This window comes from Crocodylus porosus, unplaced genomic scaffold (assembly GCF_001723895.1).
Source record: "Crocodylus porosus isolate Cpor-Errol unplaced genomic scaffold, CroPor_comp1, whole genome shotgun sequence".
In the NCBI taxonomy this organism is placed as follows: Eukaryota; Metazoa; Chordata; order Crocodylia; family Crocodylidae; genus Crocodylus; species Crocodylus porosus.
Genome location: NW_017728932.1, coordinates 3,713,689 through 3,730,985, shown reverse-complemented (window position 1 = coordinate 3,730,985; position 17,297 = coordinate 3,713,689). Strand labels below are relative to the sequence as shown.

General features: G+C 46.5%; 1 protein-coding gene across 3 annotated transcripts in view; it reads left to right on the top strand.

The window, feature by feature from the left end:
- The window catches only part of ATP2A3 (ATPase sarcoplasmic/endoplasmic reticulum Ca2+ transporting 3), a 154,866-nt gene that overhangs the window by 39,887 nt on the left and 97,682 nt on the right, over positions 1-17,297 (top strand). For all 3 annotated transcript variants that reach the window (XM_019545450.1, XM_019545448.1, XM_019545449.1), the window contains exons 2-3: positions 9,047-9,064; positions 12,071-12,153. In XM_019545450.1, coding sequence (XP_019400995.1) covers positions 9,047-9,064; positions 12,071-12,153 — 101 coding nt within the window. The remainder of the gene's footprint in view (positions 1-9,046; positions 9,065-12,070; positions 12,154-17,297) is intronic.

Sequence of the window (17,297 nt, the reverse complement as noted above, 5' to 3'; positions counted from 1 at the left end):
CCTTAGTACAAAGAGCTCTTGGAGTTTTTCCTTCAGTTTCCAACCCCCCCTTCCCTCTCTCATTAAGGAGACAAGGAGGGCTGGCAGCCGTGCTTATTCAGAGGACAACACTATTGATGGGAGCTAACAGCTATTGATAATGCATTTTTAATAATATTTCTAACAAAGTAATGTCAGAGTGCTACTATTTTCTATAAGATGCTAACTCCAATTTCCAGTCAGCTGGTTAATTCTAGGTGGGCTGCTTGAATATTGGGTGCTTTGTTTATTGAGGCCTTTAGGTAATAGTAGCAGCTGAAAGCCCTTGAATTCTGATTCTCTGAGATCTCTCTCCGAAATCAGGGTTTTTTGGGGTAGTCCCCACACAACTTTTGCAGGGTTCAGCAACACCTGCGCTGCCTTAATGCGTAGCTGTGAAGTTGTACTGTTGTCTCTTTGAAGTCTAGTTTCTGGCTAATCTCAGTGCCGGGCGAGTGGGTGCGTGGAACCGCCCCGCTGGCACCAGTGAAATTTGTCCGTATAAGTAAAACATTGGGCAGAAGAATGCACCGAATCAAATCCTCGAGGTTATTTTGAGCACTTAACAACTTTCAGGTCCCAACGACTCTGTCCAGGATGTTGATGAGCAGCTGAGAACTGCTAGGTTTCAGTACCTGGAAGCCTTGATGCAATGATGGATTTCAGTGGAGGTTAGTTAGATGGGCGTATGAGTACCCTCCAGCTTCCTAACTTCAGAAGTGGCTGAGTGTTCCCAGCACCTTGCAGGATCTTGCCTTTAAAATGTAGCCCAAAGAGAAATGTCATCAAAACGCTTCTATAGCGCTTCAGGTGCTGATAGATGTTTTTTTCGGAAAGGGAGGGAGTTGGGATGGAGGAGAGAGAATAACAACTTAATTTCCGACAGACTGTTCAGAACGATTCCAAATGCTGAAGTCACTCCAAGTATTTTTTTCTCAGAATGATTATAGGCATTACATAATCATCTGTCTGTCTGCTCTCTAAAAAGACAGGGGTTTTCAAGTATAACTATTTCGAGGGGATGCAGCTAGTTTAAAAAAGCCATCATCATCCTAAAGCCTCTATCTTTGTTACTAGTAAAAATTGATGCTATAATATAGAAGCCAAACAAGTACATTTAAAAAAAAAAACAACACTTTTTTGCTCTTCTCTATTTTTTTGTTTCATTCTTTAAATGAAAATAGACAATGGAAAATAAATTGGTTGGTTTCTCTTCCTGTTTCTCATTCAGCAGCTCTGTTGTACTGTTGCTGTTAGGATATAGTGTTTATAATCTAGGTGTGAGTCACCTTTTTATTTTATCCAAACCCAACCTTAATTTGCATCTGGAGTTATTTGAGCATATTTGGTTAAACTCGTTCCTGGTGCAACTCCGTTGAACATATGCTAAAGAAAAAAAAATGTTTGTTTTTTTTTTTTGGTTTGTTTGGTTTGTTTTTACAAAGTGTTGGAAGATAAACTTGTTTTTTTTGTTGATAGTGAAGCACTGGAATAAGTTAATAGATGGCAAACGCATCCAGCTGAAGACTAGGGCCAAGACTGTCAGCAGTTGGAGGGATTTAGATGCAGATGACGGAAGAGGTCTAAAGCCCCAAGTCGGTTCAGAAAATGCCAGCTTGGGGCACCTTCATGCACCTCCATGCCTGTTTTAGTTGTAGAGCTGTTTTGCTTACTAACATGTAAGCAGCAGCCTACAAATGAGGGAGGGTGGATCTAGTTAATAGGACGTTGGCAGGGAATTCAAAAGACCTGGCTTCTGTGCCCAGTGGCTGCTGACCTGAGCAAGTCCTTATTCCTATTTGGGTGTCTCTTCCTCCTTTATTATCTGCCTGTCTTGTCACTTAGATCTTAAGCTTTTTGAATCTGGGATTGTCTTGTGTTCTGTCCAGGGCCTGCCCCCATGAGGACCCCACCTTGGATGCAGTGCCTAGGCACAGACAACGTGAAGAATATTGCTGCTCTTTCATCTTCTAAAATCTAGACTCTGCCGGCTGACGCCGGCTCCGTGTTGTGTATGCAAACCCGGTGAAGACGACAAGCTGAATCCTGCCATTGGTTCTCTCCATTGCATCCACTGCACAAACCACTGAGAAATTTAGCTGTGGAAAATGCAGTGTCGATGCTCTGAAAGGCTCTTGTCTGTTACCAGCTTCCAAATACCTGTTACTGCAGAGAATGCAACTCGTCCCCCTCTTTCTTTCGCAATACGAGAAAAAGATCTGAGTCTCAAGTGTAGGTGTCTGAACTTTCCCATGGTTAGGGACGTTGGCATTTCAAGTTGTTTTGGAATCCTTTAGTCTTGACAATTTAAGATCTCGGGCATTTGGGAGGACAGAGGGATGTAATAGTTACCATCTCCCTTACCTGTAAGCCCTTGCATTTTGTGGCTGCAGTTCAGATCTGAAGTGCATTCAGTGCTCAGCCGCAACAGGGAGCATAGTATAAATACGTAGGCATGCAGTGCGTTTGCCTGGCTTTATCATCTCACCTGCCTTGCTGGATTCTCCTTGCTTCCTCCATATGAGGAGAAGCTTAAGCTTCTAGGAGATGTTTTTGTTCTTTCCTCTTGAAAGGCTCCTTCCCTCTGAAATGTGTCTGCAGTTGTGAGTCACTGGTGTCTTTGCTATGAAATGGAATTCATTCTCTGAATGGTGACGAATTTAAAAAAAAAAAAAGAGAGAGAATGAACAGTTTGGCTAACGCAGAGTGATAGCGATCCAGCCATTTGCATGAAAAATTCAATGCGTCTTCAAGGTGCAACACTTCCTCCTCTTCAGCAGAAGTACAGATGCTGTCTGGGCTGAAACTCTGATGCTAGCTATGCTGTAGAGGACTGAATTAGTGCAGCAGCAGTCTTAGCATACAGAACGCTTGCATTTGCCTTGGTGTGTCCTTTCCCAGTTTCAGATGGTGTTTGAAATCATTTTAATGTGTACCCCTGCCTGGGATGCTCTCTTTTCCCAACCCAGGCTGAAATGCCCCATACATGTGCCATTGAACTGTATAGTGCTGAATTCAGTAACCTTGGACAGCAGGCTGGAGGATCTAGGGCAGGGGTGGGCAAAATGCAGCCCAGGTGCCAAATGTGGCCCGCCAGGCCATTCTATCTGGCCTGTGGGGTCCCCCAAAATTAAGAAAATTTAATATTTATCCGCCCCTGGCTGCCTGTCACACGGCCTTCAATGGCTTGCCAAAACTCAGTAAGCGGCCCTCTGCCCAAAATAATTGCCCGCCCCAATCTAGGGAAAGAGGAGTGTGGGTTGGGATGCTACTCTTGATTTCTCCCTCTTTTTCACACACTTTCTCCCACACAGTTAGAAGCTCGTCTGTCATCCGTGCTCTCCTCCTGCAATCATTTTTAGCTGGAAGTGCATTGTGCTTTGAGCTGCAGCACGATGGCTGTGTTCACTGTGTGTGTGGGGGGGGGGATATGCAGTGGGCTCTGGCAGGCTATCATGTAACTCAATCAAAAATATGCAAAAATACCTTAGCAACCTACAGAGCTTGGCAGAAGTCACTCTTCCTTCTCCTATCTCCCTCATTAGAAAGTTGCATCTGTACAGAAAACCTCTACATATGGGTCAGCATCGTGTAGGTTTTTTTTTCTCTTTCCTGCTCCATGTTTGAGGTGCAACAGGCTAGGCTGTTGTAACCCAAAGAGGGAAATAACATTTTTAAATTAATTCTTTCCACTTATCAGAGCACTGCGCATGTCCTCTGGAAAGCTGGTTTTGTATTAGGGAGTCCTAGACTGGGAAATGGTAGATACTGGGGGCAAAAGGGTGTAATTAAATATCTTTATCGCCTGAAACACAATCGTGACGCCAAATGAATGTCACCTCAGCATTTGCACATCTGTGTCTGTGCACATGTAAATTAATACGTCTTATTTATAACCAAGATTTTGAACAGTGACTAATGGTTTTGAATATTTTGGTTTTTGCATGCCTAACTTCCAGAAGAAGGGAGCTGCAGACTTTTTCAAATTACAGGCAGGCAAAATCAATTCATTTAAAAAAAGAAAAGAAAATGCTAGAACATGTATACGTATATTCACCAAGTGTGTGTGCAAATATAACCATCTTGGGTGTGAGGGAGGGGAGGAACATGTCACAGAATGTAACATTGCATTCACGTATGCCTGTCTCCTTATTCCTGATGGGGAAACTTATACTACTGATTTTGATGCAGATCCTGAGAGATGTTGTTTTTTTGTTGTGCTGCTGCAGTTAACACTTTTATCCTTCAAGGAGAAGTAAGAAGTCTGTTTGCAGTATATCCTATAACAGCGGTTTCCAGTCTGCGGTACGTGTACCACCAGTGGTACGCGGACAGCCTGGCAGTGATACACGACGGCAGCAGCAGGCGGGGGTGCTCAGGGCGCTCGTGCCTGGTGCAGGCGCCCAGGGGGGTACGGCTCTGGCCAGCATTGCATATCGCGGCTGGGGGCGCAGCCTCTGCCAGGCCACCTGTATTGCCAGCGCTCCCTGCACGCACATGCAGCTCTCGCACTTTCCACACATGCGAGGGGAAGACCTGCGTGCTGGGGCTGATTGCCTTCCCCGCTGGGGTTGCGTGGGGTGGGAGGGAAGCCCCAGGCACCTTCACCTGGGAAGCAAGGGAGGCAGCTGGCTCCAGCTCATGGGACTTCCCTCCTGTGCCCGGCGAGTGCGGGGGGCGCTGGCGATACAGACTGCCTGGCGGAGGATGTTGCAGTGTGCAGCGCTGTCGGGTGGCCTGAGCACCCTCACCTGATGGTGCACCATGGGGGGGAGTGCGGGGGTCCCCACACCCTGCCCCCAGAACCCCCCCCCACATATACACAACCCCTCACCTGGTGGTACTTGAGGTTGTATTGTTTTAAATTGGTGCTGCGCAATCTGTCAGTATAAGACCCTCTGTCCTATAACGCCTTTTTTGTAAGACATTTTCAAATTAAGAGGTTATGTATTCTCTTCCTTTCTGGCTTTTATTTTTACCTTGGGGCAGCCATCAGCTTTGTTTGGCATGATTAAGGTCCAAAGCTTTGCTCTGACTGGCAGCTCCCTCAGGGGCTTGGCTCTGCAGAGCTAATGGATTTACCTTTGAATGGTGGAAAGGCCAGAGGAGGGCCCTGGGTTTCTGAGGGGGTGCAGAGCATGCATGCAGATCAAATATTTGGAGGGGTCAGTTGCAGGTATCCTTGAGGTGCCCAGAAATGATTAATGGTAATGTCAGGGACTTGTCCAAGCCGGATGCAGGGATTACAGTCCTGGTAGTCGGTAGCAAGTATTCAGCATCATTTCTTGTATATAAAAAAAAAAAAAAAAAAAAATTATACGGTCTGCTGTAAGTGCTGATCTATTTGTGGTAGACACAGCTGTTCTGGTTTGACTTAGCCCAGAGCTGGTTGACCAGCACCTGTGTGGGGTAGATGTGGGTGGAGAACAGCCTGGGCGAGAGGGAATTCAGTGGTGTTTTTATTTCTCAGGGAGTTTCACATTCTAATAATAAGGTCGAATAAGGAGAAAGTGTAAGACACTGGCCTGGGAAACTCCATCTGAGTTCAGTTCCTGGGTCCCCCACATCCTTGTGACTTAGGAGCAGTCACCTAGATGGCTTTCTGTTCTTCCCCATCGTGAAATGGGATGGTTCCTTCCCTGCCTCCCAGCTGTAAATTCATGTTTTACGTATGAGGCATACCACTGCCAGAGTAAAATCCAGATGAAGAGAATTATGTCGAGCCAAACTCTGGCATTGGGCCCAAAATGCCTGGGGTAGTTTGAGAGTCCAGATGGGCTTTGGAAACGTGTCGGTCTTACTCTTCCCCCAATACTGCTAACGGTAAAATTAGTGGGCTAGAGTTAGGCCAACCCTACCTGATGGCTTTCTCTGTTGTACTCAAAGGAGGAAAAAACATATAGCTCATCTGTGAAGAAAAGTATGAGTCACAAAAATAATCAAATGAATTGCATTCTGATTTGGTGCCCCATTTTACTTCCCTGTTCAAAAATGGGCAGCTGGTTTTGCATGCTTTTAACCTCTGTTTGTTTATTTTAGTAAACCAAGTAATCTTTCTGTCGCAATGATTGCAGGGGGTGCTGCAATTGAAATTCTCCTAAAGCTGGAAGGCTTACAAGCTGGATTTCTGAATATCTTGTGGCCATCAAGGTTTTGCATGAATGAGAAACTTGTTAGTGAAATTAATAGTCCATTGGGGGATGTGACTGTCTTCGATAACAGGGAGTTTGGCATAACTGAAGTTGAATTTTATGATCTAATTGAAGGGCAGGCAGTTTAGTCTTTTGTCAGGGATGCCAAGTTTGAAAAATGATGTGTAGTTTGTTGAATTCAGCCAGCCATCAGTAATTCCAGCCCTTTCCTCTCTGCCCTTTTGGCTGCATTGTAGTGGGTGAATAATAATTTTTAGGGAGAGCAAAGAGAGAAATACCCACACAGTTGAGAAGAATTGGAAATAAAGCACATTCCAGCTTGGTTTCTAAAGTGCACATGTTCTCCACTGAACTAGCATCAAAGATATTTCGTACATCTGATGTGGGACTAGTTTTGTTCAATATCTTCATCGAGGTATTGGTCTGGAAGATGGGATGGAGCGCACCCTCGACAAGTTTGTAGATTATACCAGTTGCGGGGAGTAGTAGACATGCTGTATGGTAGGGCTAGGATTCAGAGAGAGCTCCAGAAATTTGGAGGATTGGATCAAAAGAAATCTCATGCAGTTCAACAAGGACAAGTGCAAAGTCCTGTGCTTAGGATGAAACAATCCCATGCTCCGGTACAGGCTGGGCACTGACTGGCTGGGCAGCAGCTGTGCAGAAAAGGACCTGGGGGTTACAGTGGATATGAGTCAACAGTGTGCCCTTGTTGTAAAGAAGGCTAATGGGGTGCATCAGTAGGAGCATTGCTAACAGATTGAGGGAGGTGGTTATTCCTCTTTATTCAGCACTGGTGAGGCCTCATTTGGAGTAGTGTCCAGTTTTGGGCCCCCCACTACGCAAAAAATATAGACAAGTTGGAGAGAGGAGAGCAGTGAAAATGGTTCGGGGGCTGGGGCACATGACTTTTTCGAAGAGGCTGAGGGAACTGGGCTTATTTAGCCTGCAGAAGAAAAGTTGAGAAGGGGTTTAATAGCAGCCTTCAGCTACCTGCAGAGTGGCTCCAAAGAGGATGGAGCTAGACCAGGGGTCAGCAATGTTTTTGGGCCGAGTGCCAAAACCCCCACACAACCTGGCCTTCAAAGATGTTGGCATGCGGGGGTAGATGGTGAGGGAGCTTCAGGGGGCCCGATCCTTGTCATGGCAGCGCTGCCTCAGCCCCTTCCCTGCCATGCTCCCCAAGTCATGTGTGCAACTGCTGCCAGTAGTGAGCCAGGCTGGGGCTCTAGACCCTGGTGCAGATGCTTGCAAGCTTGTGGTTGCCTGCTGTAAGCAGACTGGGCTCTGGGCAAGCCCCTACCAGCCACCACGAAGCCCAGGCTGTTTGCAGCAGGCAGCCTGCAAGTGGCTGCATTAGGTCTGGAGCCCTGGCCCTGCTTGTTGCTGGTGACAGCTACATGCACACCTTGAGCGTGGCAAGGAAGGGGCCGGGATGGGCCCTTCCCTGCTGCAAACTGGGCGCTGGCTGCAGGTGCACGGGCAGTGCAGCCCCCGCTGGGACCCCCTAGGCTGTGACGATAACAAGGACCTTGGCCAAGGTTTATGCTACCCTGCGGCAGCACTTCGGCTCCCAGGTCAGCACAGTGAGAGCGTGGGCTGGTAGCACGGCTCAGCCGGCCCGCTGGCACTTGGGCATGGGAGGAGGAGCCCCCCTGAGACTGCCCGGGGCAGCCACCTCTGCAGCACCGCTGCTGCCTGTGAGCATCTTCGCCAGGCCAAGGGCTGCCCTGCCCTGTCCCCATGGCCGTGGCTCATTCAGCTCCCTCTGGGCTACTGTTCCCTTAGCTACTTCATGAATGGACTTTGCAGGGAGAGGAGATGCAGACGGGGGTGGCAGGGCCTAAAGCTGCCTGGCTAGAGCCCTTCTGTGCATGGTCACTCTGCTCATGCAGCTTGCCCTGCCCTTTTGTAGCTGGGGATGGGAATAGGGACATGCCAACTTTTGCCCCCCCTGCTCTACCTGCCTCCTGTGGGCATGCAGTTTCTGGTGGTGGGGTGCAGTCCCGGGCACTTCCCTGCAGTACTCTCTGAGGCGTGTGTGACAATGAGCTGGGCTGGGACTTTGGACCCTGGTACAGCTGCTTGCAGGCTCATGCCTGCCTGCCACACCCAGCCGGGGCTCTGGGCAACTGCTGCCTGTCACAGGGCCCAGGCTGCTCCCAGCAGGGTTTGCAGTCTCCTTGTCACCTGGTGTGAGCAGCCTGGGCTCTGTGAGTGGTGGCAGCTGCTTACAGCCCAGGCCACTTGTGGTGTGCCGAGCAGAATGGCCTTGCGTGTCGAGCTCTGGCTCATGTGCCAGGGGCTGGTGACCCCTGAGCTACACTATTCTTAGTGGTGGCAGATAACAGAACGAGCACCAATGGTCTTAAGTTGTAGCAAGTGATGTTTAGAGTGGATATTAGGGAAAACTTGCTCACCAGGTGGGTAGTAAAGCCCTCGAACAGGTTACCCAGAGAGATGGTGGAATCTCTTTGGAGGTTTTTAAGACCTGGCTAGACAAACCCTTGGCTGGGATGATCTGGTTGGGAATGGTCTCACTTTGAGCAGGGGGTTGGACTAGATGTGACCGCCTGAGTTTCCTTCCAACCCTAATTTTCTATAATTCTGTTATCTCTCTTCCATGAGATTTGTTAGAGCATCTCTTGGTGTACATAGAGGCTTTTTATTTTCTGTACCGCCTTTCAAAGTCCTTGAGACTAGATGCTTTGTTAGTAAATAGGAATATGTGGCTTTAACAACACCTTCTGGTTCAATTGCACAAACAGTTTGTTTCTGGTGATGAATTTGGTGCCTGCCTGTTCCCAGACCACTAATAAATCTCTTCTTTTTCTCCCCTTCCATGTCTTCTTCGGACCATTGGTGGAAATCTGCAGAACTCCCTGCTGAAGAAAGTAAGTAGACTTCGATTGACGTTGGAGTCGGCCTACGTCTCCCCCTCTTCTTCCTCACTCTTAGAGCGTGTCTTGGAGTTCTGGAGTGTACGATGCAAGCTTGCCCCATTGACGGTGCTGGGGAGCTCACAAGGTTTCTCATACAACATCTCTGGGAGTATTTTATGGCTTGCAGGAACTATGGATCCAACTTATGGAGAGGGCTGGGCATCTAAGAATAACTTAAACTCAGTTAGGAGGTGTTTAGGAGGTGACAGCCCTGATGTTGAGAATCTGGAGTCTAGAGACTGACCTTGAAAGCTGTTCTGTAACTTCTTGATTTTCAGCACTGGATGTTTTGGATCCTTGCATGGAACAACTTTAGAGAAACTAAATCTGTGCAAACCTACAGTAGTATTACTACAAGGGTGTTTCAGACGCTAACAGCAGTTCTGCACAGTGATCGTATACTGCGCCAAGTCGCTTCACAGCGTAGTTGCCCTGCTTTGCTACGCAGGTATTCCAGTGATTCACAAGTCACTTGATACCATCCTCAAAGAAGCATTTTGGCTTCTGTGACAACCGTGCCAGCACCACAGGTTGCATCTCTGTATTACTGCCAAATCCATGCCTCCTTCAACTGTCCAAAACAGGTGATAATTACCTGATGTGGTAAGATTTGAAAGTCCAGTCCATGTGAAATCGCAACGGTTGCCTATACACTGAGTGACTTTGCATTGTTGCACTGAAGAACGCTTTGCTTGAGGTTTCCATGGCCTTTGGTCTGAGAAGCTGGCTTCAGGTGGTTTTGGACAATGTGGCAGAAGGTTCTTGACCTTGTGCTTCATGAAGCAGACGAGGAGTAATCCTGTGCAATCCCCAAATGGAATGAGGCTGGCTCAGGTACCAGAGGATGGCCGAAGGTGCAGTATTTTAGGTGGTGGTGACACTGTGCCTTTTCACTGCACGCTCTTGTCATTTGCTCTCAGGATCATAATGATGGACCCAAGTCTTGTCCCTGGTGACAGCGTGGAAGCGGCAGCCCTCACTTTCTTTCTATACATGCGAAAGCATGCACCCAGCTTCTGCAACATGTTGTTCGTGCACACCCATCAGTTGCTTTGACCTGGGTGCACACTTTCTGGTAATCCAGGTGACCGTGCAAAATGGTGTGGGCACTGTCAGCACTTAGGCCTGCTTCCACTACTAATTCAAGAATGCTCACCCACCTGTTAACATGCACAGTGGCATCCACCTTAGCAACATTGTCCTTTATCATGGCTGTGTTAGGACATCCTGTGGGTGTACAGATGTGTTTTGAATTTTACCACCCACTTATTGATCTTCCATTGAGCTTTGCAGTTCTTGCTGTACTGTGCCACAATCCTATGGTGAATGTCACTAGGGCCCACAAAAAATGAGTGACAGAACTCTGTTCTTTTTCACATTGACAGCCACAGAGCCGTGTTGTTTACATGCTCACTAGTGCCACATGCATGTTCGGCATGAAACAACGGGTGCATTTGACAATGCTACCATTCTATTTCCCTCTGCTATGTGGTTTCCCACTTTGATGGAGAGACATGGCGCGAGCAGCCATTTTGCTGTTAGATTCTGAAACAGCCTTGTAGTTTACATTTGCCTGGCACCGGAAGTTCTCAGAGCCCTGCATGAGGACTAAACTTACACCCATTGAGTAAACTGAGGAAGAGAGAGTTTAATGGGACTCCCCCTGTGTTAAACAATGAGTCAGTGACATCCAAAATAGAATGCAGAAGTGCTGACTTAATGCCCGGCTCTACCGTTAGACTGGCTCTCAGATGAAAAGGTACAGTTCCTACGCAACCATAGGGCAAGGTGATGGATTTTTTGTAAGTGTGCAAAGAACGTCTCATTGAACGTTTTTAGTAGCAACTAACAGTTGTACGTACGGTAAATCAGCTGCGTGCCATTTTCCAACAGTTCACTGGTTTGTGAGAGTGGAGGGAGTAGGTGGAGCATTACACTCGCTTCACTTCAAAAAGGGCTTAAGTACGCATGAAGTTTGGAAGACGTTTCATCCGTAGTGGTACATTTTAGATGAGCTGAATGCTCTGAAAATGCTTCATGCTGTCCTTCAGAAGTGGGTTATGCTATCCCAGAACTTAAAGCAATGAGTTACAGTAAAATCAGACAAGAGCTTTGGTTCTACTGAAGCCACAGGCGACTGGTAGGGGGGGCATGTGCCCCCCCTGACCTTGGCCCCCAACTTAGAAGCAACTTGGCAGCCATCTCCGTCCCCACTGCCAGCAGCCCGAGGTTGGCCCCCGACTTGGCACAGCTCAGGACCGGGCAGTTGTTTTGCCACGGGCTGGCGGTGTGTTTGGCAGGGGGCGGCACTAAGCCATGGCACAGAAATATAGGAGTGGATATGGGGCTTTTGGCGTGCCCCCAGGCTTGCCCACATATTGTGCCCCCCCATACTTGGGAGCCACCAGTCACCCCTGAATCCTCTGGTTTTCTAATGATTTATCTTTCCCCTCCCTAGGGGAATTCAGATACCACTCTTTTTTTTTTTTTTTTTATGACATCCCTGCAGTACAACACAATTTGACCCTCCGTGTTCACCAGTAGGCAATGCTTCCTTGTTCTTGGCTAGCTGCTTTCACACGTCCTCTGCTCAACTTCTGACGAGGCTATTTCCACCCGGTGGAGTTCAGTGCCGCCTAGTCAGGCATCGGTATGGCTCCAGCGTACACAACGCTCTGAACTCAGAAAGCAGCAATAGGAGTGCACTGTTGCTTAGTGCGTCAGCGTGTCCTTGAGTCCTGTTGACTTCAATGGGGCTTAAGCACTGATGTGAACAGGAGATGCTTTCTTCAGTCAAGTTCGTAGTTAATATTGCTAGTGGTAGTTCTCACCCAAGGATGCTGGATCAGAAGCCTGAGGATAGCATCCTTGTACCTCTCCAAACTTTGTAGCTTGAGCGCTCCATTGGCTTTCAGTCCTGCTGTGGTACTTACAGTGCTCCTGCATTTGTTTTGCTAGGAAAGCCGCTTTGGGAGCTGGTGCTGGAACAGTTTGAAGATCTCCTCGTGCGGATTCTTCTCTTGGCTGCCTTTGTTTCATTTGTAAGTATAATCTCCTCGGCTAATGTGTGAGAGACTTGGGTAAATGCTGGTCAGCATTTTCAGTCTGGTCATTAACAAGTTGAGGTGTACTAGTAGCTGAAAAGAGCTGGGTGGGAGGAGCTATACAGATGAGTAGAAGGTGCTCACTGTAGGGACCTGGAGTAAGGTTTGTGGATTCAATGCCTGGCGCTTTCCACCAGCTGCAGGAGAAGTCTAGCCAGACATGTGACTGATGTCTGGAGAGGAGCAGACTCTGACCCAATCTGTTTGCACTGTACTATGCAGAGCTTTTCTCAGGGGATATGGTTTGTCTAAATAGGTATCATATTTAATCACAATGGGTAAAATGGAACTAATTTGCAGAACAGGTATAAAAGATGCAATTGAATGTAGGTGCTTTTGCTTTATAAAGCAATTATGCCAGCAGCACAGTGACTATGGGAGGGCATCACGACACTATCTTGCCCACAGCTTTGACATTAGATTATGGGTTTTTAAGAAATAGCTAATATAATTTTAACCTTCCCTGGGTTCTTTGTTTCACCGAGAACTGGCAGAAGGGATCTGATAGAGTTTTTAAAGCCAGTCCCAGTGGTGTGCATTAAACTAGAAACCCTGCAGCATCTACGTACCTTCAGGTTTCCCTGTCACTAGGTGCTCCCACTGAGTATAATGACAACCTGGCATGTTTAAAACCTCTGAATCAAATAATTCATGCTGAAAATTCATGCCAAGCTTCCAAAAAATTGTAGCTGTTAACTGTATTGGGTTCACTATGTGTTGTAACTAAGTTCCCTCCAAACCTGTTCAGTAATGGTCCAGTCATTAGTTGGCCCATTCATTTAGCATAAAGCTTTCTACTCCACTTGCACTGTGCAGCATCTAGATCCGTGTATAGCAGCATAATGGAAGACAGCAGGAGTCTAGCATCCGGATCCTACACCCAGCTGGCCTGCTGTCTGATCTTAAAGTTCAGCTTCACAGATTCATACATCTTAAGGGCAGAAAGGACTTTGCGATCATCTAGTTTGAATTAGTTCCTGCACTGAGTCTCACAACAGTGGTTGAGTTACAGCATATGTTTGAGAGAAACATCCAGTGTGTATGAAATAAATAAGAACTCAGTGATGGATAATCTACTACAACCCTTGGCAAGCAGTTTCAGGGGTTAATTATCCTTTCTGTTAAATTGATATCTTATTTCTAGTTGGCATTAGTCTAGTTTCAACTTCCCACCATTGGATCTTGTTATAGTTTCTCTGCCAAACTGCAAAGCCCTCTGATCAAACTTCTGTTCCTCCCAGAGGTGCTTATTGATTAAGATCTAGTTAGCAGCCACTGGGATCTGGGCTCCAGTGTTCTGTACAAACAAAATAACATCTAGTCCCTTGTTCCCAAGGGTTTTACAATCTCAAATTCATGAGATTCAGCAAATATAATTAGGCAGCAGTGAAGCGTAACCACAGTGTTTTAAAAAAAAAAAAAAAATGCTTCTAATCAGTAGACATTTTAGTAAGGCTGATAAAGTCTGTATGGAGGAGGAACCACAGAAAACTGAAGAATCCAAACGGCTGTCTACGTGGTGTTGGACGGTGCTGGAGAATGCTACTGTGAACTTGTGCCGCACCTACTCTTTGCATGCCACGTGTTGGAAAGTTTTCCTGTAGCTGAGAGCACGCGGGATATGCACCAAAAAGTAGCTACGCATGACATTCATCATTTGTTGTGCTGGCCATGGGAAGAATGCATTTTCATGGTAGTATTCCCTAGCACCATCCAGGAAGGCATAGGAATACCCAAAATGGCATGTTCCCATACCCATGAAGTTTAAACTCTATACTGACAGATCAAAGAATGTGACATGGTCTGAGGGGTGAATAGAGTAGGCAAAATCAATACCTTTTTGTTTAATCAAGTGAATGCAGAATGAACGTAAAAATATGTTTTTGGCCAAGTGTCAAGCGAGAGGAGAGGTGGACAGGAGATGTGTGCGGAGCAGCAGGCAGAGCTGCAGCCAAAGGGAGGTTAACACCTATTCAGGCTCTCCTTTGCAGGCCATTAGCTTTATGAGCAGACTAGGAGGTTACAACAGAAGTTGCAGATAATCCTGTTTTGCGTGCAGATAATTTTGCCTCATTTCTTTCTTACTCGGTTCCAAATGACTGCCTGAAAAGGTCATGAGATGTATTTAGCATCTTATTGAGCCCAGGTGTAGCTTGATGGGGAATGTTCTGTTGCTGAACTTGTGTATGAAACTAAATTGAGCTGTTCTGTGCATTGCAGGGAAGTTGTTTTTTGTCTGTCATGGATAGAAAACTGGCTGGTATGGACAAGGCCTTGCTGCGGAGTTATCCCAGGCCCTAATTCGGCAGTGACCCTTGCCCAGCCCGTGTTCGTGCATGTGCAAATCTTGCTTTAGTTTGGTGCTTCCAAACTAAACTGTCTTGCTGATGGGCTGACTACAGTATACAGCCGTTGCTGAGGCTAGTAATGTGCCCGCTTTGCACTGAGGAGCTGAAAGTCTGCCACAGAGTCTGTATTTCTGAACACTGGAAGTTGTCCTGCCATTTGCTGGGGAAGCATCACAGGGTGACACAATTTGCAGTAGTACTAAGAAGTTAAGAACCTTGGGATTTACCCTGAGACGTTTTAGTGTGCTGGAGGACAGAAACACAAATTGACCAATTAATGTAAATATGGCTGCTCACTCTGGGCTAGGCCAGCCTAGAAACTCTGACCCAGGTGCCAATCATCTGGATGAACTCTGCAATGAAGACATGAATATATAAGTGTCCGTGAGACGAAGAAAACGAAGGATTGAGCTAATGTTTTGCAAACAAGAAAATCCATTGATTTTTTTTTTGCTTCTTTTTGTTTTTCTAGCCTTAACTGTCAGAAATCCATAAGAAAAAGTGGGTTGCAATTTTTGGAGGTGGAGGAAACTAGGTTCTGAAAGAGATTTTCACTCATGTATCTGAAAAACATAGTGTAATGGCAGGCAGGCAAATACAGGTGATGTTCACTCAGATTCTGAGTTAAAATAAAGGGCTAGAAGTGGGCTGTGTTTTCTTGCTGAATTATCTTTTGGAGGAGAAGACAGGTAATAAATGGAGATTCCAGGCATGGTGAAACTATGTAGGAGAGAAATGCAAAGGAGACTGATAAAGCTTGTGCAGAATGAAGGGCAGTGGAAAGAGAAGAGCTGGGTGTATGACTGGATGTTTAACTTTGAAAACCCTGGAAGAAGACTGAAGATCTATTCTCCTGATTCTCCCTGTAGCCAGATGAGAAGTGTCCCCATAACTTCTCCTCTGGGGTCTAAAAGAACAAGCAGCTTTTTGAGGGCAAGAGAGAGAGGAGGGATACGCAGCCAGACTAAGAAGAAAGCTCATTTTGCAGACAGTTTTTTCTATGGGACTTTAGTTAAGGACACAGGCAAGCTTTAAGAAGGGGGTACAAGGTTTTTAACTCTTCCCAGTGGTGTAAGTGAGAGGGGATGATGGAACAACCTATTAACAGCTAATTGTTGTTGATGTGGGTCCTGGCAGGTAACCTCAGGGGACTTTGTATGCAATATAAAGCTAATTAAAAAAATCTCCATATAATATTCATTTAATGTTCAAATCTTTATGGCAAGGACTGGTGTGCAGCTGAATTGTATAGCTTTACATGGCAAGTAAAAAGGCATCCTGAAAATGTTTATGAATCCTCCTGACTTTCTTACTTTGAAATAAAGGCTCAGTTGTGACAGTTGAATGTCTGCAAATCTCAGAATGGCTTTCCTAATGATTGGAAGCATTTGAATTTTTAATTTAAAAATAAAAATCCAGAAGGTTAGGGGGCTTTCCAGTTAGATCCGTGACTTAAAATGGCATTACGCCATCGCTCATGGGTATCACTCTTATACCTGCTGTTAGCCCTAGCTCAGCCTGTTCTGTCTAAAGAGCCTCTTGATGCCAGAGCCATGAGTGAGTGAAAGTTTGAGATAGTGACGGAGACTCTGCTTTCTCACTATTGGGGAATTTTGTCCTTTTAGGAAAGGGATTTCAGGGCATGCCTGTATGGTGTATATGTAACTTTTATCTTCCTCTTCAGCCTCTCCTGAAAGTCTCTGTATGTACATGGATTCAAAAGGCACCTGTTCCTTGTACATCTCAAAACTGAGGAAAGCGTAGTACTGTTTAGGCCACGGTAATGCCCAGAAGCCCTGACTAAGTGTGAGGTCGCATTGTGTTCTGTGCAATTTAAAGGCCTAGTAAAAAAGGCCGTGGAGTGTAAATGGACACGAGGCACAGCAGGTACAAGGGGAAATCACTCGACCAGCAGGTCACTGGCAGAGCTGGGAATAGGACATAATACGTGGTCTGTGTTGGAGGATGTCATGCAGAAGTGCAGATTCCAGCAGATGCTTTAACGCGTCCATTATTTATTCTTACCACGCACGCATGCCACCCTTTCTGCTTTGCTCAGGCAGGTATGCTAGGCTTGCTCCATCTTACAGATGGAGAGACTTCTTGCCTCTAAAAATGAGAAATCACTAGCAGACTAATATTGGGCACCTACAGCATAGCTCAGTATCTATAGAGGAGGGCAAACTTCATTTTAAGGACCTGGTGGTGAGGGTGCGGTGTGCCTTTTCAAGCTGAGGCTGACCTTCAAAAAGCTTGGCGTGCTTATTTTTGAATAAATCCAAGCTTGTGGAGGTGACATAATTCAGCAGTTAGATCAGGAGACTGGAGATCAGTCTGCACAGCACAATGCAGTTCAGAGCCCGCTCGGGTATGGGAAATAATATAGAGCTGATTATTAGCCAGGGCAGAATGTGGCACTAACATGGCTGTGCTGCTTCTAGCACCTGAGGCCGCTTGGGTTTCCTTGTAACAACTCTGCTTTGTGCGGCGCTGACGTACCCTAGGAATCGGGACTCTTCGGCTCTATTCCCGGCCCTGCAAGGGACTTGCTGTGAGCTCCTTGGCAAACCACTTCGTTGCTCAGCTGCAGTTTGCTCCACCTAAAAACGGAAGTTAGTGCCCACCTTTTGTAAAGTGGTGCAAAGTTAGTCCTTGACTTCAGTGGTCCTTGACTTCAGAAAAGCCGACTTTGACAAGCTCGAGAGGCTTGTCGGTCAGGCCCTCAGGGACCAT